Genomic DNA, 19,892 nt, shown 5'->3' with positions numbered 1-19,892 from the left:
ATGTTGGCAGTTTTTCAATCCTCTGGCACTTTGCCAGAATCTAAGGATTCTTGGAAGATTACTACCAGTGCATCCACTATCTCTGTAGCTACTTCCTTTAATATCCTAGGATGCAACCCATCAGGTCCAGGGGACTTATCGGCCTTTAGCCCCATTAGTGTCCCTAGTACTTTTTCTCTAGTGATAATTATTGTATTTATTTCCTCTTCCTTTTTTGCACCAGGCAAGAAATTTGATGATGAGTCTCAAAAATCTTTTCCTCATTACAGATGCACCGAGGAGGTGAAGACCCCTGGAGAAGAGATTCCCAGACCAAAGATCTGTTACAATGTGGAATTTACATTTGATGCTGATGCACGTGTTGCCATCACAATCTATTACCAGGCAACGGAGGACTTTCAAAATGGTTGTGCGAGGTGAGTGTGTCATTGTGCGAGGTGAGTGTGTCATTGTGCGAGGTGAGTGTATCATTGTGCGAGGTGAGTGTGTCATTGTGCGAGGTGAGTGTGTCATTGTGCGAGGTGAGTGTGTCATTGTGCGAGGTGAGTGTGTCGTTGTGCGAGGTGAGTGTGTCGTTGTGCGAGGTGAGTGTGTCGTGCGAGGTGAGTGTGTCGTGCGAGGTGAGTGTGTCGTTGTGCGAAGTGAGTATGCTGTTGTGCGAGGTGAGTGTGTTGTGCGAGGTGTGTGTCGTTGTTTGAGGTGAGTGTGTCGTTGTTTGAGGTGAGTGTGTCGTTGTTTGAGGTGAGTGTGTCGTTGTTTGAGGTGAGTGTGTCGTTGTTTGAGGTGAGTGTGTCGTTGTGTGAGGTGAGTGAGTCGTTGTGCGAGGTGAGTGTGTCGTGCGAGGTGAGTGTGTCGTGCGAGGTGAGTGTGTCGTTGTGCGAGGTGAGTGTGTCGTTGTGCGAGGTGAGTGTGTCGTTGTGCGAGGTGAGTGTGTCGTTGTGCGAAGTGAGTGTGTCGTTGTGCGAGGTGAGTATGCCGTTGTGCGAGGTGAGTGTGTCGCTGTGCGAGGTGAGTGTGTCGTGCGAGGTGAGTATGCCGTTGTGCGAGGTGAGTGTGTCGTTGTGCGAGGTGAGTGTCATTGTGCAAAGTATGTCATTGTGCGAGGTGAGTGTGTCATTGTGCGAAGTGAGTGTGTCGTTGTGCGAAGTGTGTGTCATTGTACGAGGTGAGTGTGTCGTTGTGCGAGGTGAGTGTCGTGCAAGGTGTGTCGTGCGAGGTGAGTGTGTCGTGTGAGGTGAGTGTGTCGTGCGAGGTGAGTGTGTCATTGTGTGAAGTGAGTGTATCATTGTGCGAGGTGTATCATTGTGCGAGGTGTGTCATTGTGCGAGGTGTGTCATTGTGCGAGGTGTGTCATTGTGCGAGGTGTGTCATTGTGCGAGGTGTGTCATTGTGCGAGGTGAATCATTGTGCGAGGTGTGTGTCGTGCGAAGTGAGTGTGTCGTCGTGCGAGGTGAGTGTGTCGTGCGAAGTGAGTGTGTCGTCGTGCGAGGTGAGTGTGTCGTTGTGCGAGGTGAGTGGGTCGTGCGAGGTGAGTGTGTCGTTGTGCGAGGTGAGTGTGTGGTTGTGCGAGTTGAGTGTGTCGTGCGAGGTGAGTGTGCCATTGTGCGAGGTGAGTGTGTCATTGTGCGAAGTGAGTGAGTCGTTGTGCAAAGTGAGTGAGTCGTTGTGCGAGGTGAGTGTGTCGTTATGTGAGGTGAGTGTGCCATTGTGCGAGATGAGTGTGCCATTGTGCGAAGTGAGTGTGTCGTTGTGTGAGGTGAGTGTGTTGTTATGTGAGGTGAGTATGCCATTGTGCGAGGTGAGTGTGTTATTGTGCGGTGAGTGTGTTATTGTGCGGTGAGTGTGTCATTGTGCGAGATGAGTGTGCCATTGTGCGAAGTGAGTGTGTCGTTGTGTGAGGTGAGTGTGTTGTTATGTGAGGTGAGTATGCCATTGTGCGAGGTGAGTGTGTTATTGTGCGGTGAGTGTGTTATTGTGCGGTGAGTGTGTTATTGTGCGGTGAGTGTGTTATTGTGCGGTGAGTGTGTCATTGTGCGAGGTGAGTGTGTCATTGTGCGAGGTGAGTGTGTCATTGTGCGAGGTGAGTGTGTCGTTGTGCGAGGTGAGTGTGTCGTTGTGTGAGGTGAGTGTGTCGTTGTGTGAGGTGTGTGTCGTTGTGTGAGGTGAGTGTGTCGTTGTGTGAGGTGAGTGTGTCGTTGTGTGAGGTGAGTGTGTCGTTATGTGAGGTGAGTGTGTCGTTATGTGAGGTGAGTATGCCATTGTGCCAAGTGAGTGTGTCGTTGTGCGAAGTGAGTGTATCGTGCGAGGTGAGTGTGTCGTGCGAAGTGAGTGTGCTGTTGTGCGAGGTGAGTGTGTCGTGCAGGGTGAGTGTGTCGTGCGAGGTGAGTGTGTCGTTGTGCAAGGTGAGTGTGTCGTTGTGCAAGGTGAGTGTGTCATTGTGCAAGGTGAGTGTGTCATTGTGCGAGGTGAGTGTGTCATTGTGCGAGGTGAGTGTGCCATTCTTCGAGGTGAGTATGCCATTGTGCAAGGTGAGTGTTATGCGAGGTGAGTGTATCGTGCGAGGTTAGTGTATTGTGCGAGGTGAGTGTGTTGTGCGAGGTGAGTGTCATTGTGCAAAAGTGTGTGTGTCATTGAGCGAGGTGTGTGTCGTTGTGCGAGGTGTGTATCGTGCGAGGTGAGTATGTCGTGCGAGGTGAGTGTGTCGTGCGAGCTGAGCGTGTCGTTGTGCAAGTTGAGTGTGTCGTGCGAGGTGAGTGTCGTGCAAGGTGAGTGTGTCGTGTGAGGTGAGTGTGTCGTTGTGCGAGGTGAGTGTGTCGTGCGAGGTGAGTGTGCCATTGTGCGAGGTGAGTATGCCATTGTGCAAGGTGAGTGTGCCATTGTGCAAGGTGAGTGTGCCATTGTGCGAGGTGAGTGTGCCATTGTGCGAGGTGAGTGTGCCATTGTGCGAGGTGAGTGTGTCATTGTGCGAAGTGTGTCATTGTGCGAAGTGAGTGTGTCATTGTGCGAAGTGAGTGTGTCGTTGTGTGAGGTGAGTGTGCCATTGTGCCAAGTGAGTGTGTCGTTGTGCGAGGTGTGTGTGCCATTGTGCCAAGTGAGTGTGTCGTTGTGCGAGGTGAGTATGCCATTGTGCGAGGTGAGTATGCCATTGTGCGAGGTGAGTATGCCATTGTGCGAGGTGAGTGTGTCATTGTGCGAGGTGTGTCGTTGTGCGAGGTGAGTGTGTTGTTGTGCGAGGTGAGTGTGTCGTTGTGCGAGGTGACTGTATCGTGCGAGGTTAGTGTATTGTGCGAGGTGAGTGTGTTGTGCGAGGTGTCATTGTGCAAAAGTGTGTGTGTCATTGAGCGAGGTGTGTGTCGTTGTGCGAGGTGTGTATCGTGCGAGGTGAGTATGTCGTGCGAGGTGAGTGTGTCGTTGTGCGAGCTGAGCGTGTCGTTGTGCAAGTTGAGTGTGTCGTGCGAGGTGAGTGTCGTGCGAGGTGAGTGTGTCGTGCGAGGTGAGTGTCGTTGTGTGAGGTGAGTGTGTCGTGCGAGGTGAGTGTGTCGTGCGAGGTGTGTCGTGCGAGGTGAGTGTGCCATTGTGCGAGGTGAGTGTGCCATTGTGCGAGGTGAGTATGCCATTGTGCAAGGTGAGTGTGCCATTGTGCGAGGTGAGTGTGCCATTGTGCGAGGTGTGTGCCATTGTGCGAGTTGAGTGTGCCATTGTGCGAGTTGAGTGTGCCATTGTGCGAGTTGAGTGTGTCATTGTGCGAAGTGAGTGTGTCATTGTGCGAAGTGAGTGTGTCATTGTGCGAAGTGAGTGAGTCGTTGTGTGAGGTGAGTGTGCCATTGTGCCAAGTGAGTGTGTCGTTGTGCGAGGTGAGTGTGCCATTGTGCCAAGTGAGTGTGTCATTGTGCGAAGTGAGTGAGTCGTTGTGCGAAGTGAGTGAGTCGTTGTGCGAGGTGAGTGTGTCGTTATGTGAGGTGAGTGTGCCATTGTGCGAGATGAGTGTGCCATTGTGCGAAGTGAGTGTGTCGTTGTGTGAGGTGAGTGTCGTTATGTGAGGTGAGTATGCCATTGTGCGAGGTGAGTGTGCCATTGTGCGAGGTGAGTGTGTTATTGTGCGGTGAGTGTGTTATTGTGCGGTGAGTGTGTCGTTGTGTGAGGTGAGTGTGTCGTTGTGTGAGGTGAGTGTGTCGTTGTGTGAGGTGAGTGTGTCTTTATGTGAGGTGAATGTGCCATTGTGCGAGGTGAGTGTGCCATTGTGCCAAGTGAGTGTGTCGTTGTGCGAGGTGAGTGTGCCATTGTGCGAGGTGAGTGTGCCATTGTGCGAGGTGAGTGTGCCATTGTGCGAGGTGAGTGTGTCATTGTGCGAAGTGAGTGAGTCGTTGTGCGAAGTGAGTCGTTGTGCGAGGTGAGTGTGTCGTTATGTGAGGTGAGTGTGCCATTGTGCGAGATGAGTGTGCCATTGTGCGAGGTGAGTGTGTCGTTGTGTGAGGTGAGTGTGTCGTTATGTGAGGTGAGTATGCCATTGTGCGAGGTGAGTGTGCCATTGTGCGAGGTGAGTGTGTTATTGTGCGGTGAGTGTGTTATTGTGCGGTGAGTGTGTCATTGTGCGAGGTGAGTGTGTCGTTGTGTGAGGTGAGTGTGTCGTGTGAGGTGAGTGTGTCGTTATGTGAGGTGAATGTGCCATTGTGCGAGGTGAGTGTGCCATTGTGCCAAGTGAGTGTGTCGTTGTGCGAGGTGAGTGTGCCATTGTGCGAGGTGAGTGTGCCATTGTGCGAGGTGTGTGCCATTGTGCGAGGTGAGTGTGTCGTTGTGCGAGTTGTGTGTCGTTGTGCGAGTTGAGTGTGTCGTTGTGCGAGGTGAGTGTGCCATTGTGCGAGGTGAGTGTGTCATTGTGCGAAGTGAGTGTGTCGTTGTGCGAAGTGAGTGTGTCGTTGTGCGAAGTGAGTGAGTCGTTGTGCGAGGTGAGTGTGTCGTTATGTGAGGTGAGTATGCCATTGTGCCAAGTGAGTGTGTCGTTGTGCGAAGTGAGTGTGTCGTGCGAGGTGAGTGTGTCGTGCGAGGTGAGTGTGTCGTGCGAGGTGAGTGTGTCGTGCGAGGTGTCATTGTGCAAAAGTGTGTGTGTCATTGAGCGAGGTGTGTGTCGTTGTGCGAGGTGTGTATCGTGCGAGGTGAGTATGTCGTGCGAGGTGAGTGTGTCGTTGTGCGAGCTGAGCGTGTCGTTGTGCAAGTTGAGTGTGTCGTGCGAGGTGAGTGTCGTGCAAGGTGAGTGTGTCGTGCGAGGTGAGTGTGTCGTGCGAGGTGAGTGTCGTTGTGTGAGGTGAGTGTGTCGTGCGAGGTGAGTGTGTCATGCGAGGTGTGTCGTGCGAGGTGAGTGTGCCATTGTGCGAGGTGAGTGTGCCATTGTGCAAGGTGAGTGTGCCATTGTGCGAGGTGAGTGTGCCATTGTGCGAGGTGAGTGTGTCATTGTGCGAAGTGAGTGTGTCGTTGTGCGAGGTGAGTGTGTCGTTATGTGAGGTGAGTATGCCATTGTGCCAAGTGAGTGTGTCGTTGTGCGAGGTGAGTGTGCCATTGTGCGAAGTGAGTGTGTCATTGTGCGAAGTGAGTGTGTCATTGTGCGAAGTGAGTGAGTCGTTGTGTGAGGTGAGTGTGCCATTGTGCCAAGTGAGTGTGTCGTTGTGCGAGGTGAGTGTGCCATTGTGCCAAGTGAGTGTGTCATTGTGCGAAGTGAGTGAGTCGTTGTGCGAAGTGAGTGAGTCGTTGTGCGAGGTGAGTGTGTCGTTATGTGAGGTGAGTGTGCCATTGTGCGAGGTGAGTGTGCCATTGTGCGAGGTGAGTGTGTCGTTGTGTGAGGTGAGTGTGTCGTTATGTGAGGTGAGTATGACATTGTGCGAGGTGAGTGTGCCATTGTGCGAGGTGAGTGTGTTATTGTGCGGTGAGTGTGTTATTGTGCGGTGAGTGTGTCATTGTGCGAGGTGAGTGTGTCGTTGTGTGAGGTGAGTGTGTCGTGTGAGGTGAGTGTGTCGTTATGTGAGGTGAATGTGCCATTGTGCGAGGTGAGTGTGCCATTGTGCCAAGTGAGTGTGTCGTTGTGCGAGGTGAGTGTGCCATTGTGCGAGGTGAGTGTGCCATTGTGCGAGTTGAGTGTGTCGTTGTGCGAGTTGAGTGTGTCGTTGTGCGAGTTGAGTGTGTCGTTGTGCGAGTTGAGTGTGTCGTTGTGCGAGGTGAGTGTGTCATTGTGCGAAGTGAGTGTGTCGTTGTGCGAAGTGAGTGTGTCGTGCGAAGTGAGTGAGTCGTTGTGCGAGGTGAGTGTGTCGTTATGTGAGGTGAGTATGCCATTGTGCCAAGTGAGTGTGTCGTTGTGCGAAGTGAGTGTGTCGTGCGAGGTGAGTGTGTCGTGCGAGGTGAGTGTGTCGTGCGAGGTGAGTGTGCCGTTGTGCGAGGTGTGTGTCGTCCGAAGTGAGTGTGTCGTTGTGCGAGGTGAGTGCGCCGTTGTGCGAGGTGAGTGTGTCGTGTGAGGTGAGTATGCCGTTGTGCAAGGTGAGTGTGTCGTGCGAGGTGAGTGTGTCGTGCGAGGTGAGTATGCCGTTGTGCGAGGTGTGTCGTCGTGCGAGGGTGAGTGTGTCGTTGTGCGAGGTGAGTGTATCGTGCGAGGTGAGTGTGTCGTTGTGCGAGGTGAGTGTGTCTTTGTGCGAAGTGAGTGTGTCGTGCGAGGTGAGTGTGTCGTGCGAAGTGAGTGTGTCGTTGTGCGAAGTGAGTGAGTCGTTGTGCGAGGTGAGTGTGTCGTTATGTGAGGTGAGTATGCCATTGTGCCAAGTGAGTGTGTCGTTGTGCGAAGTGAGTGTGTCGTGCGAGGTGAGTGTGTCGTGCGAGGTGAGTGTGTCGTGCGAGGTGAGTGTGTCGTGCGAGGTGTCATTGTGCAAAAGTGTGTGTGTCATTGAGCGAGGTGTGTGTCGTTGTGCGAGGTGTGTATCGTGCGAGGTGAGTATGTCGTGCGAGATGAGTGTGTCGTTGTGCGAGCTGAGCGTGTCGTTGTGCAAGTTGAGTGTGTCGTGCGAGGTGAGTGTCGTGCAAGGTGAGTGTGTCGTGCGAGGTGAGTGTGTCGTGCGAGGTGAGTGTCGTTGTGTGAGGTGAGTGTGTCGTGCGAGGTGAGTGTGTCATGCGAGGTGTGTCGTGCGAGGTGAGTGTGCCATTGTGCGAGGTGAGTGTGCCATTGTGCAAGGTGAGTGTGCCATTGTGCGAGGTGAGTGTGCCATTGTGCGAGGTGAGTGTGTCATTGTGCGAAGTGAGTGTGTCGTTGTGCGAGGTGAGTGTGTCGTTATGTGAGGTGAGTATGCCATTGTGCCAAGTGAGTGTGTCGTTGTGCGAGGTGAGTGTGCCATTGTGCGAAGTGAGTGTGTCATTGTGCGAAGTGAGTGTGTCATTGTGCGAAGTGAGTGAGTCGTTGTGTGAGGTGAGTGTGCCATTGTGCCAAGTGAGTGTGTCGTTGTGCGAGGTGAGTGTGCCATTGTGCCAAGTGAGTGTGTCATTGTGCGAAGTGAGTGAGTCGTTGTGCGAAGTGAGTGAGTCGTTGTGCGAGGTGAGTGTGTCGTTATGTGAGGTGAGTGTGCCATTGTGCGAGGTGAGTGTGCCATTGTGCGAGGTGAGTGTGTCGTTGTGTGAGGTGAGTGTGTCGTTATGTGAGGTGAGTATGACATTGTGCGAGGTGAGTGTGCCATTGTGCGAGGTGAGTGTGTTATTGTGCGGTGAGTGTGTTATTGTGCGGTGAGTGTGTCATTGTGCGAGGTGAGTGTGTCGTTGTGTGAGGTGAGTGTGTCGTGTGAGGTGAGTGTGTCGTTATGTGAGGTGAATGTGCCATTGTGCGAGGTGAGTGTGCCATTGTGCCAAGTGAGTGTGTCGTTGTGCGAGGTGAGTGTGCCATTGTGCGAGGTGAGTGTGCCATTGTGCGAGTTGAGTGTGTCGTTGTGCGAGTTGAGTGTGTCGTTGTGCGAGTTGAGTGTGTCGTTGTGCGAGTTGAGTGTGTCGTTGTGCGAGGTGAGTGTGTCATTGTGCGAAGTGAGTGTGTCGTTGTGCGAAGTGAGTGTGTCGTGCGAAGTGAGTGAGTCGTTGTGCGAGGTGAGTGTGTCGTTATGTGAGGTGAGTATGCCATTGTGCCAAGTGAGTGTGTCGTTGTGCGAAGTGAGTGTGTCGTGCGAGGTGAGTGTGTCGTGCGAGGTGAGTGTGTCGTGCGAGGTGAGTGTGCCGTTGTGCGAGGTGTGTGTCGTCCGAAGTGAGTGTGTCGTTGTGCGAGGTGAGTGCGCCGTTGTGCGAGGTGAGTGTGTCGTGTGAGGTGAGTATGCCGTTGTGCAAGGTGAGTGTGTCGTGCGAGGTGAGTGTGTCGTGCGAGGTGAGTATGCCGTTGTGCGAGGTGTGTCGTCGTGCGAGGGTGAGTGTGTCGTTGTGCGAGGTGAGTGTATCGTGCGAGGTGAGTGTGTCGTTGTGCGAGGTGAGTGTGTCTTTGTGCGAAGTGAGTGTGTCGTGCGAGGTGAGTGTGTCGTGCGAGGTGAGTGTGTCGTTGTGCGAGGTGAGTGTGTCATTGTGCGAGGTGAGTGTGTCGTTGTGCGAGGTGAGTGTGTCGTTGTGCGAGGTGAGTGTGCCGTTGTGCGAGGTGAGTGTGTCTTAGTGCGAGGTGAGTGTGTCGTTGTGCGAGGTGAGTGTGTCATTGTGTGAGGTGAGTATGCCGTTGTGCGAGGTGAGTGTGTCGTTGTGCGAGGTGAGTGTCGTGCGAGGTGAGTATGCCGTTGTGCGAGGTGTGTCTTCATGCGAGGGTGAGTGTGTCGTTGTGCGAGGTGAGTGTATCGTGCGAGGTGAGTGTGTCGTTGTGCGAGGGTGAGTGTGTCGTTGTGCGAGGTGAGTGTGTCGTTGTGCGAGGTGAGTGTGTCGTGCGAGGTGAGTGTGTCGTGCGAGGTGAGTGTGTCGTGCGAGGTGAGTGTGTCGTTGTGCGAGGTGAGTGTGTCGTTGTGCGAGGTGAGTGTGCCATTGTGCCAAGTGAGTGTGTCGTTGTGCGAGGTGAGTGTGCCATTGTGCGAGGGGAGTGTGCCATTGTGCGAAGTGAGTGTGTCGTTGTGTGAGGTGAGTGTGTCGTTATGAGGTGAGTATGCCATTGTGCGAGGTGTGTGTCGTGCGAGGTGAGTGTGTCGTGCGAGGTGAGTGTGTCGTTGTGCGAAGTGTGTGTGCCATTGTGCGAGGTGAGTGTGCCATTGTGCGAGGTGAGTGTGCCATTGTGCGAGGTGAGTGTGCCATTGTGCGAGGTGAGTGTGTCATTGTGCGAGGTGAGTGTGTCATTGTGCAGGGTGAGTGTGTCATTGTGCGAGGTGAGTGTGCCATTGTGCGAGGTGAGTATGCCATTGTGCGAGGTGAGTGTTGGGCGAGGTTAGTGTATTGTCGTGCGAGGTGAGTGTGTTGTGCGAGGTGAGTGTGTCATTGTGCGAGGTGAGTGTCGTTGTGCGAGGTGTGTGTCATTGTGCAAGGTGAGCGTGTTGTGCGATGTGAGCGTGTCGTGCGAAGTGAGTGTGCTGTTGTGCGAGGTGAGTGTGTCGTGCTGGGTGAGTGTGTCGTGCGAGGTGAGTGTGTCGTTGTGCGAGGTGAGTGTGTCGTGCGAGGTGAGTGTGTCATAGTGCAAGGTGAGTGTGTCATTGTGCGAGGTGTGTGTCATTGTGCGAGGTGAGTGTGTCATTGTGCGAGGTGAGTGTGTCATTGTGCGAGGTGAGTGTGCCATTGTGCAAGGTGAGTATGCCATTGTGCGAGGTGAGTGTTATGCGAGGTGAGTGTATCGTGCGAGGTTAGTGTATTGTTGTGCGAGGTGAGTGTCATTGTGCAAAAGTGTGTGTGTCGTTGTGCGAGGTGTGTATCGTGCGAGGTGAGTATGTCGTGCGAGGTGAGTGTGTCGTTGTGCGAGCTGAACGTGTCGTGCAAGTTGAGTGTGTCGTGCGAGGTGAGTGTGTCGTTGTGCAAGGTGAGTGTGTCGTGCGAGGTGAGTGTGTCGTGCGAGGTGAGTGTGTCGTGCGAGGTGAGTGTGTCGTGCGAGGTGAGTGTGCCAATGTGCGAGGTGAGTGTGCCATTGTGCCAGGTGAGTGTGCCATTGTGCGAGGTGAGTGTGCCATTGTGCGAAGTGAGTGTGTCATTGTGCGAAGTGAGTGAGTCGTTGTGTGAGGTGAGTGTGCCATTGTGCCAAGTGAGTGTGTCGTTGTGCGAGGTGAGTGTGCCATTGTGCCAAGTGAGTGTGTCGTTGTGCGAGGTGAGTGTGCCATTGTGCGAGGTGAGTGTGTCGTTGTGCGAGGTGAGTGTGTCGTTGTGCGAGGTGAGTGTGTCGTTGTGCGAGGTGAGTGTGTCGTTGTGCGAGGTGAGTGTGTCGTGCGAGTTGAGTGTGTCGTTGTGCGAGGTGAGTGTGTCATTGTGCGAAGTGAGTGAGTCGTGCGAAGTGAGTGAGTCGTTGTGCGAGGTGAGTGTGTCGTTATGTGAGGTGAGTGTGCCATTGTGCGAGATGAGTGTGCCATTGTGCGAAGTGAGTGTGTCGTTGTGTGAGGTGAGTGTGTCGTTATGTGAGGTGAGTATGCCATTGTGCGAGGTGAGTGTGCCATTGTGCGAGGTGAGTGTGTTATTGTGCGGTGAGTGTGTTATTGTGCGGTGAGTGTGTCATTGTGCGAGGTGAGTGTGTCATTGTGCGAGGTGAGTGTGTCGTTGTGCGAGGTGAGTGTGTCGTGTGAGGTGTGTCGTGTGAGGTGAGTGTGTCGTTATGTGAGGTGAATGTGCCATTGTGCGAGGTGAGTGTGCCATTGTGCCAAGTGAGTGTGTCGTTGTGCGAGGTGAGTGTGCCATTGTGCGAGATGAGTGTGCCGTTGTGCGAAGTGAGTGTGTCGTTGTGCGAAGTGAGTGAGTCGTTGTGCGAGGTGAGTGAGTCGTTGTGCGAGGTGAGTGTGTCGTTGTGCGAGGTGTGTCATTGTGCGAGTTGAGTGTGTCGTTGTGTGAGGTGAGTGTGCCATTGTGCGAGGTGAGTGAGTCGTTGTGCGAAGTGAGTGTGTCGTTGTGTGAGGTGAGTGTGTCGTTATGTGAGGTGAGTATGCCATTGTGCGAGGTGAGTGTGCCATTGTGCGCGGTGAGTGTGTTATTGTGCGGTGAGTGTGTTATTGTGCGGTGAGTGTGTCATTGTGAGAGGTGAGTGTGTCGTTGTGTGAGGTGAGTGTTTCGTTGTGTGAGGTGAGTGTGTCGTTGTGTGAGGTGAGTGTGTCTTTATGTGAGGTGAATGTGCCATTGTGCGAGGTGAGTGTGCCATTGTGCCAAGTGAGTGTGTCGTTGTGCGAGGTGAGTGTGCCATTGTGCGAGGTGAGTGTGCCATTGTGTGAGGTGAGTGTGCCATTGTGCGAGGTGAGTGTGCCATTGTGCGAGGTGAGTGTGTCGTGCGAGTTGAGTGTGTCGTGCGAGGTGAGTGTGCCATTGTGCGAGGTGAGTGTGTCATTGTGCGAAGTGAGTGAGTCGTTGTGCGAAGTGAGTCGTTGTGCGAGGTGAGTGTGTCGTTATGTGAGGTGAGTGTGCCATTGTGCGAGATGAGTGTGCCATTGTGCGAAGTGAGTGTGTCGTTGTGTGAGGTGAGTGTGTCGTTATGTGAGGTGAGTATGCCATTGTGCGAGGTGAGTGTGTTATTGTGCGAGGTGAGTGTGTTATTGTGCGGTGAGTGTGTTATTGTGCGGTGAGTGTGTCATTGTGCGAGGTGAGTGTGTCGTTGTGTGAGGTGAGTGTGTCGTTGTGTGAGGTGAGTGTGTTGTTATGTGAGGTGAATGTGCCATTGTGCGAGGTGAGTGTGCCATTGTGCCAAGTGAGTGTGTCGTTGTGCGAGGTGAGTGTGCCATTGTGCGAGGTGAGTGTGCCATTGTGCGAGGTGAGTGTGCCATTGTGCGAGGTGAGTGTGCCATTGTGCGAGTTGAGTGTGTCGTTGTGCGAGGTGAGTGTGCCATTGTGCGAGGTGAGTGTGTCATTGTGCGAAGTGATTGAGTCGTTGTGCGAAGTGAGTGTGTCGTTGTGCGAAGTGAGTGTGTCGTTGTGCGAAGTGAGTGAGTCGTTGTGCGAGGTGAGTGTGTCGTTATGTGAGGTGAGTATGCCATTGTGCCAAGTGAGTGTGTTGTTGTGCGAAGTGAGTGTGTCGTGCGAGGTGAGTGTGTCGTGCGAGGTGAGTGTGTCGTGCGAGGTGAGTGTGTCGTGCGAGGTGAGTGTGTCGTGCGAGGTGAGTGTGCCGTTGTGCGAGGTGAGTGTGTCGTCCGAAGTGAGTGTGTCGTTGTGCGAGGTGAGTGCGCCGTTGTGCGAGGTGAGTGTGTCGTGTGAGGTGAGTATGCCGTTGTGCAAGGTGAGTATGCCGTTGTGCAAGGTGAGTGTGTCGTTGTGCAAGGTGAGTGTGTCGTTGTGCAAGGTGAGTGTGTCGTTGTGCGAGGTGAGTATGTCGTGCGAGGTGAGTGTGTCGTTGTGCGAGCTGAGCGTGTTGTTGTGCAAGTTGAGTGTGTCGTGCGAGGTGAGTGTGTCGTGCGAGGTGAGTGTGTCGTGCGAGGTGAGTGTGTCGTGCGAGGTGAGTGTGCCGTTGTGCGAGGTGAGTGTGTCGTCCGAAGTGAGTGTGTCGTTGTGCGAGGTGAGTGCGCCGTTGTGCGAGGTGAGTGTGTCGTGTGAGGTGAGTATGCCGTTGTGCAAGGTGAGTATGCCGTTGTGCAAGGTGAGTGTGTCGTTGTGCAAGGTGACTGTGTCGTTGTGCGAGGTGAGTATGTCGTGCAAGGTGAGTGTGTCATAGTGCAAGGTGAGTGTGTCATTGTGCGAGGTGAGTGTGTCATTGTGCGAGGTGAGTGTGTCATTGTGCGAGGTGAGTGTGCCATTGTGCGAGGTGAGTATGCCATTGTGCGAGGTGAGTGTTATGCGAGGTGAGTGTATCGTGCGAGGTTAGTGTATTGTTGTGCGAGGTGAGTGTCATTATGCAAAAGTGTGTGTCGTTGTGCGAGGTGTGTGTCGTTGTGTGAGGTGTGTATCGTGCGAGGTGAGTATGTCGTGCGAGGTGAGTGTGTCGTTGTGCGAGCTGAACGTGTCGTGCAAGTTGAGTGTGTCGTGCGAGGTGAGTGTGTCGTTGTGCAAGGTGAGTGTGTCGTGCGAGGTGAGTGTGTCGTGCGAGGTGAGTGTGTCGTGTGAGGTGAGTGTGTCGTGCGAGGTGAGTGTGTCGTGCGAGGTGAGTGTGTCGTGCGAGGTGAGTGTGCCAATGTGCGAGGTGAGTGTGCCAATGTGCGAGGTGAGTGTGCCATTGTGCGAGGTGAGTGTGCCATTGTGCGAGGTGAGTGTGCCATTGTGCGAAGTGAGTGTGTCATTGTGCGAAGTGAGTGAGTCGTTGTGTGAGGTGAGTGTGCCATTGTGCCAAGTGAGTGTGTCGTTGTGCGAGGTGAGTGTGCCATTGTGCCAAGTGAGTGTGTCATTGTGCGAGGTGAGTGTGCCATTGTGCGAGGTGAGTGTGTCGTTGTGCGAGGTGAGTGTGTCGTTGTGCGAGGTGAGTGTGTCGTTGTGCGAGGTGAGTGTGTCGTTGTGCGAGGTGAGTGTGTCGTTGTGCGAGGTGTGTGTGTCGTGCAAGGTGAGTGTGTCGTTGTGCGAGGTGAGTGTGTCATTGTGCGAAGTGAGTGAGTCGTGCGAAGTGAGTGAGTCGTTGTGCGAGGTGAGTGTGTCGTTATGTGAGGTGAGTGTGCCATTGTGCGAGATGAGTGTGCCATTGTGCGAAGTGAGTGTGTCGTTGTGTGAGGTGAGTGTGTCGTTATGTGAGGTGAGTATGCCATTGTGCGAGGTGAGTGTGCCATTGTGCGAGGTGAGTGTGTTATTGTGCGGTGAGTGTGTTATTGTGCGGTGAGTGTGTCATTGCGCGAGGTGAGTGTGTCATTGTGCGAGGTGAGTGTGTCATTGTGCGAGGTGAGTGTGTCGTTGTGCGAGGTGAGTGTGTCGTGTGAGGTGAGTGTGTCGTGTGAGGTGAGTGTGTCGTTATGTGAGGTGAATGTGCCATTGTGCGAGGTGAGTGTGCCATTGTGCCAAGTGAGTGTGTCGTTGTGCGAGGTGAGTGTGCCATTGTGCGAGATGAGTGTGCCATTGTGCGAGATGAGTGTGCCGTTGTGCGAAGTGAGTGTGTCGTTGTGCGAGGTGAGTGTGTCATTGTGCGAGGTGAGTGTGTCGTTGTGCGAGGTGTGTCGTTGTGCAAGTTGAGTGTGTCGTTGTGCGAGGTGAGTGTGCCATTGTGCGAGGTGAGTGTGTCATTGTGCGAAGTGAGTGAGTCGTTGTGCGAAGTGAGTGAGTCGTTGTGCGAGGTGTGTGTCGTTATGTGAGGTGAGTGTGCCATTGTGCGAGATGAGTGTGCCATTGTGCGAAGTGAGTGTGTCGTTGTGTGAGGTGAGTGTGTCGTTATGTGAGGTGAGTATGCCATTGTGCGAGGTGAGTGTGCCATTGTGCGCGGTGAGTGTGTTATTGTGCGGTGAGTGTGTCATTGTGAGAGGTGAGTGTGTCGTTGTGTGAGGTGAGTGTGTCGTTGTGTGAGGTGAGTGTGTCTTTATGTGAGGTGAATGTGCCATTGTGCGAGGTGAGTGTGCCATTGTGCCAAGTGAGTGTGTCGTTGTGCGAGGTGAGTGTGCCATTGTGCGAGGTGAGTGTGCCATTGTGCGAGGTGAGTGTGCCATTGTGCGAGGTGAGTGTGTCGTGCGAGTTGAGTGTGTCGTGCGAGGTGAGTGTGCCATTGTGCGAGGTGAGTGTGTCATTGTGCGAAGTGAGTGAGTCGTTGTGCGAAGTGAGTCGTGCGAGGTGAGTGTGTCGTTATGTGAGGTGAGTGTGCCATTGTGCGAGATGAGTGTGCCGTTGTGCGAAGTGAGTGTGTCGTTGTGTGAGGTGAGTGTGTCGTTATGTGAGGTGAGTATGCCATTGTGCGAGGTGAGTGTGTTATTGTGCGAGGTGAGTGTGTTATTGTGCGGTGAGTGTGTTATTGTGCGGTGAGTGTGTCATTGTGCGAGGTGAGTGTGTCGTTGTGTGAGGTGAGTGTGTCGTTGTGTGAGGTGAGTGTGTCGTTATGTGAGGTGAATGTGCCATTGTGCGAGGTGAGTGTGCCATTGTGCCAAGTGAGTGTGTCGTTGTGCGAGGTGAGTGTGCCATTGTGCGAGGTGAGTGTGCCATTGTGCGAGGTGAGTGTGCCATTGTGCGAGGTGAGTGTGCCGTTGTGCGAGGTGAGTGTGCCGTTGTGCGAGTTGAGTGTGTCGTTGTGCGAGGTGAGTGTGCCATTGTGCGAGGTGAGTGTGTCATTGTGCGAAGTGATTGAGTCGTTGTGCGAAGTGAGTGTGTCGTTGTGCGAAGTGAGTGTGTCGTTGTGCGAAGTGAGTGAGTCGTTGTGCGAGGTGAGTGTGTCGTTATGTGAGGTGAGTATGCCATTGTGCCAAGTGAGTGTGTTGTTGTGCGAAGTGAGTGTGTCGTGCGAGGTGAGTGTGTCGTGCGAGGTGAGTGTGTCGTGCGAGGTGAGTGTGTCGTGCGAGGTGAGTGTGTCGTGCGAGGTGAGTGTGCCGTTGTGCGAGGTGAGTGTGTCGTCCGAAGTGAGTGTGTCGTTGTGCGAGGTGAGTGCGCCGTTGTGCGAGGTGAGTGTGTCGTGTGAGGTGAGTATGCCGTTGTGCAAGGTGAGTATGCCGTTGTGCAAGGTGAGTGTGTCGTTGTGCAAGGTGAGTGTGTCGTTGTGCGAGGTGAGTATGTCGTGCGAGGTGAGTGTGTCGTTGTGCGAGCTGAGCGTGTCGTTGTGCAAGTTGAGTGTGTCGTGCGAGGTGAGTGTCGTGCGAGGTGAGTGTGTCGTGCGAGGTGAGTGTGTCGTGCGAGGTGAGTGTGTCGTGCGAGGTGAGTGTGTCGTGCGAGGTGAGTGTGTCGTGCGAGGTGAGTGTGCCGTTGTGCGAGGTGAGTGTGTCGTCCGAAGTGAGTGTGTCGTTGTGCGAGGTGAGTGCGCCGTTGTGCGAGGTGAGTGTGTCGTGTGAGGTGAGTATGCCGTTGTGCAAGGTGAGTATGCCGTTGTGCAAGGTGAGTGTGTCGTTGTGCAAGGTGAGTGTGTCGTTGTGCGAGGTGAGTATATCGTGCGAGGTGAGTGTGTCGTTGTGCGAGCTGAGCGTGTCGTTGTGCAAGTTGAGTGTGTCGTGCGAGGTGAGTGTCGTGCGAGGTGAGTGTGTCGTGCGAGGTGAGTGTGTCGTGCGAGGTGAGTGTGTCGTGCGAGGTGAGTGTGTCGTGCGAGGTGAGTGTGTCGTGCGAGGTGAGTGTGCCGTTGTGCGAGGTGAGTGTGTCGTTGTGCGAGGTGAGTGCGCCGTTGTGCGAGGTGAGTGTGTCGTGTGAGGTGAGTATGCCGTTGTGCAAGGTGAGTATGCCGTTGTGCAAGCTGAGTGTGTCGTTGTGCAAGGTGAGTGTGTCGTTGTGCGAGGTGAGTATGTCGTGCGAGGTGAGTGTGTCGTTGTGCGAGCTGAGCGTGTCGTTGTGCAAGTTGAGTGTGTCGTGCGAGGTGAGTGTCGTGCAAGGTGAGTGTGTCGTGCGAGGTGAGTGTGTCGTGCGAGGTGAGTGTCGTTGTGTGAGGTGAGTGTGTCGTGCGAGGTGAGTGTGTCGTGCGAGGTGAGTGTGCCATTGTGCGAGGTGAGTATGCCATTGTGCGAGGTGAGTGTGCCATTGTGCGAGGTGAGTGTGCCATTGTGCGAGGTGAGTGTGCCATTGTGCGAGGTGAGTGTGTCATTGTGCAAAGTGAGTGTGTCATTGTGCGAAGTGAGTGTGTCATTGTGCGAAGTGAGTGAGTCGTTGTGTGAGGTGAGTGTGCCGTTGTGCCAAGTGAGTGTGTCGTGCGAGGTGAGTGTGCCATTGTGCCAAGTGAGTGTGTCGTTGTGCGAGGTGAGTGTGCCATTGTGCGAGGTGAGTGTGCCATTGTGCGAGGTGAGTGTGTCATTGTGCGAGGTGTGTGTCATTGTGCGAGGTGTGTCGTTGTGCGAGGTGAGTGTGTTGTGCGAGGTGAGTGTGTTGTTGTGCGAGGTGAGTGTGTCGTGCGAGGTGAGTGTGTCGTTGTGCGAGGTGTGTCGTTGTGCGAGTTGAGTGTGTCGTTGTGCGAGGTGAGTGTGCCATTGTGCGAAGTGAGTGAGTCGTTGTGCGAAGTGAGTGAGGCGTTGTGCGAGGTGAGTGTGTCGTTATGTGAGGTGAGTATGCCATTGTGCGAGGTGAGTGTGCCATTGTGCGAGGTGAGTGTGTGATTGTGCGGTGAGTGTGTTATTGTGCGGTGAGTGTGTCATTGTGCGAGGTGAGTGTGTCGTTGTGTGAGGTGAGTGTGTCGTGTGAGGTGAGTGTGTCGTTATGTGAGGTGAATGTGCCATTGTGCGAGGTGAGTGTGCCATTGTGCCAAGTGAGTGTGTCGTTGTGCGAGGTGAGTGTGCCATTGTGCGAGGTGAGTGTGCCATTGTGCGAGTTGAGTGTGTCGTTGTGCGAGTTGAGTGTGTCGTTGTGCGAGTTGAGTGTGTCGTTGTGCGAGTTGAGTGTGTCGTTGTGCGAGGTGAGTGTGTCATTGTGCGAAGTGAGTGTGTCGTTGTGCGAAGTGAGTGTGTCGTGCGAAGTGAGTGAGTCGTTGTGCGAGGTGAGTGTGTCGTTATGTGAGGTGAGTATGCCATTGTGCCAAGTGAGTGTGTCGTTGTGCGAAGTGAGTGTGTCGTGCGAGGTGAGTGTGTCGTGCGAGGTGAGTGTGTCGTGCGAGGTGAGTGTGCCGTTGTGCGAGGTGTGTGTCGTCCGAAGTGAGTGTGTCGTTGTGCGAGGTGAGTGCGCCGTTGTGCGAGGTGAGTGTGTCGTTGTGTGAGGTGAGTGTGTCGTTGTGTGAGGTGAGTGTGTCGTTATGTGAGGTGAATGTGCCATTGTGCGAGGTGAGTGTGCCATTGTGCCAAGTGAGTGTGTCGTTGTGCGAGGTGAGTGTGCCATTGTGCGAGGTGAGTGTGCCATTGTGCGAGGTGAGTGTGCCATTGTGCGAGGTGAGTGTGCCGTTGTGCGAGGTGAGTGTGCCGTTGTGCGAGTTGAGTGTGTAGTTGTGCGAGGTGAGTGTGCCATTGTGCGAGGTGAGTGTGTCATTGTGCGAAGTGATTGAGTCGTTGTGCGAAGTGAGTGTGTCGTTGTGCGAAGTGAGTGTGTCGTTGTGCGAAGTGAGTGAGTCGTTGTGCGAGGTGAGTGTGTCGTTATGTGAGGTGAGTATGCCATTGTGCCAAGTGAGTGTGTTGTTGTGCGAAGTGAGTGTGTCGTGCGAGGTGAGTGTGTCGTGCGAGGTGAGTGTGTCGTGCGAGGTGAGTGTGTCGTGCGAGGTGAGTGTGTCGTGCGAGGTGAGTGTGCCGTTGTGCGAGGTGAGTGTGTCGTCCGAAGTGAGTGTGTCGTTGTGCGAGGTGAGTGCGCCGTTGTGCGAGGTGAGTGTGTCGTGTGAGGTGAGTATGCCGTTGTGCAAGGTGAGTATGCCGTTGTGCAAGGTGAGTGTGTCGTTGTGCAAGGTGAGTGTGTCGTTGTGCGAGGTGAGTATGTCGTGCGAGGTGAGTGTGTCGTTGTGCGAGCTGAGCGTGTCGTTGTGCAAGTTGAGTGTGTCGTGCGAGGTGAGTGTCGTGCGAGGTGAGTGTGTCGTGCGAGGTGAGTGTGTCGTGCGAGGTGAGTGTGTCGTGCGAGGTGAGTGTGTCGTGCGAGGTGAGTGTGTCGTGCGAGGTGAGTGTGCCGTTGTGCGAGGTGAGTGTGTCGTCCGAAGTGAGTGTGTCGTTGTGCGAGGTGAGTGCGCCGTTGTGCGAGGTGAGTGTGTCGTGTGAGGTGAGTATGCCGTTGTGCAAGGTGAGTATGCCGTTGTGCAAGGTGAGTGTGTCGTTGTGCAAGGTGAGTGTGTCGTTGTGCGAGGTGAGTATATCGTGCGAGGTGAGTGTGTCGTTGTGCGAGCTGAGCGTGTCGTTGTGCAAGTTGAGTGTGTCGTGCGAGGTGAGTGTCGTGCGAGGTGAGTGTGTCGTGCGAGGTGAGTGTGTCGTGCGAGGTGAGTGTGTCGTGCGAGGTGAGTGTGTCGTGCGAGGTGAGTGTGTCGTGCGAGGTGAGTGTGCCGTTGTGCGAGGTGAGTGTGTCGTTGTGCGAGGTGAGTGCGCCGTTGTGCGAGGTGAGTGTGTCGTGTGAGGTGAGTATGCCGTTGTGCAAGGTGAGTATGCCGTTGTGCAAGCTGAGTGTGTCGTTGTGCAAGGTGAGTGTGTCGTTGTGCGAGGTGAGTATGTCGTGCGAGGTGAGTGTGTCGTTGTGCGAGCTGAGCGTGTCGTTGTGCAAGTTGAGTGTGTCGTGCGAGGTGAGTGTCGTGCAAGGTGAGTGTGTCGTGCGAGGTGAGTGTGTCGTGCGAGGTGAGTGTCGTTGTGTGAGGTGAGTGTGTCGTGCGAGGTGAGTGTGTCGTGCGAGGTGAGTGTGCCATTGTGCGAGGTGAGTATGCCATTGTGCGAGGTGAGTGTGCCATTGTGCGAGGTGAGTGTGCCATTGTGCGAGGTGAGTGTGCCATTGTGCGAGGTGAGTGTGTCATTGTGCAAAGTGAGTGTGTCATTGTGCGAAGTGAGTGTGTCATTGTGCGAAGTGAGTGAGTCGTTGTGTGAGGTGAGTGTGCCGTTGTGCCAAGTGAGTGTGTCGTGCGAGGTGAGTGTGCCATTGTGCCAAGTGAGTGTGTCGTTGTGCGAGGTGAGTGTGCCATTGTGCGAGGTGAGTGTGCCATTGTGCGAGGTGAGTGTGTCATTGTGCGAGGTGTGTGTCATTGTGCGAGGTGTGTCGTTGTGCGAGGTGAGTGTGTTGTGCGAGGTGAGTGTGTTGTTGTGCGAGGTGAGTGTGTCGTGCGAGGTGAGTGTGTCGTTGTGCGA

At 54.2% G+C, this 19,892-nt stretch overlaps 1 protein-coding gene across 4 annotated transcripts in view; it reads left to right on the top strand.

The window, feature by feature from the left end:
* Positions 1-19,892, top strand: part of rnf157 (ring finger protein 157) — a 789,927-nt gene that overhangs the window by 31,525 nt on the left and 738,510 nt on the right. For all 4 annotated transcript variants that reach the window (XM_041217436.1, XM_041217435.1, XM_041217438.1 and 1 more), the window contains exon 4: positions 270-416. In XM_041217436.1, coding sequence (XP_041073370.1) covers positions 270-416 — 147 coding nt within the window. The remainder of the gene's footprint in view (positions 1-269; positions 417-19,892) is intronic.

This window comes from Carcharodon carcharias, chromosome 22, assembly GCF_017639515.1.
Source record: "Carcharodon carcharias isolate sCarCar2 chromosome 22, sCarCar2.pri, whole genome shotgun sequence".
Lineage (NCBI taxonomy): Eukaryota > Metazoa > Chordata > Chondrichthyes > Lamniformes > Lamnidae > Carcharodon > Carcharodon carcharias.
This window is presented reverse-complemented; position numbering and strand designations above follow the sequence as displayed.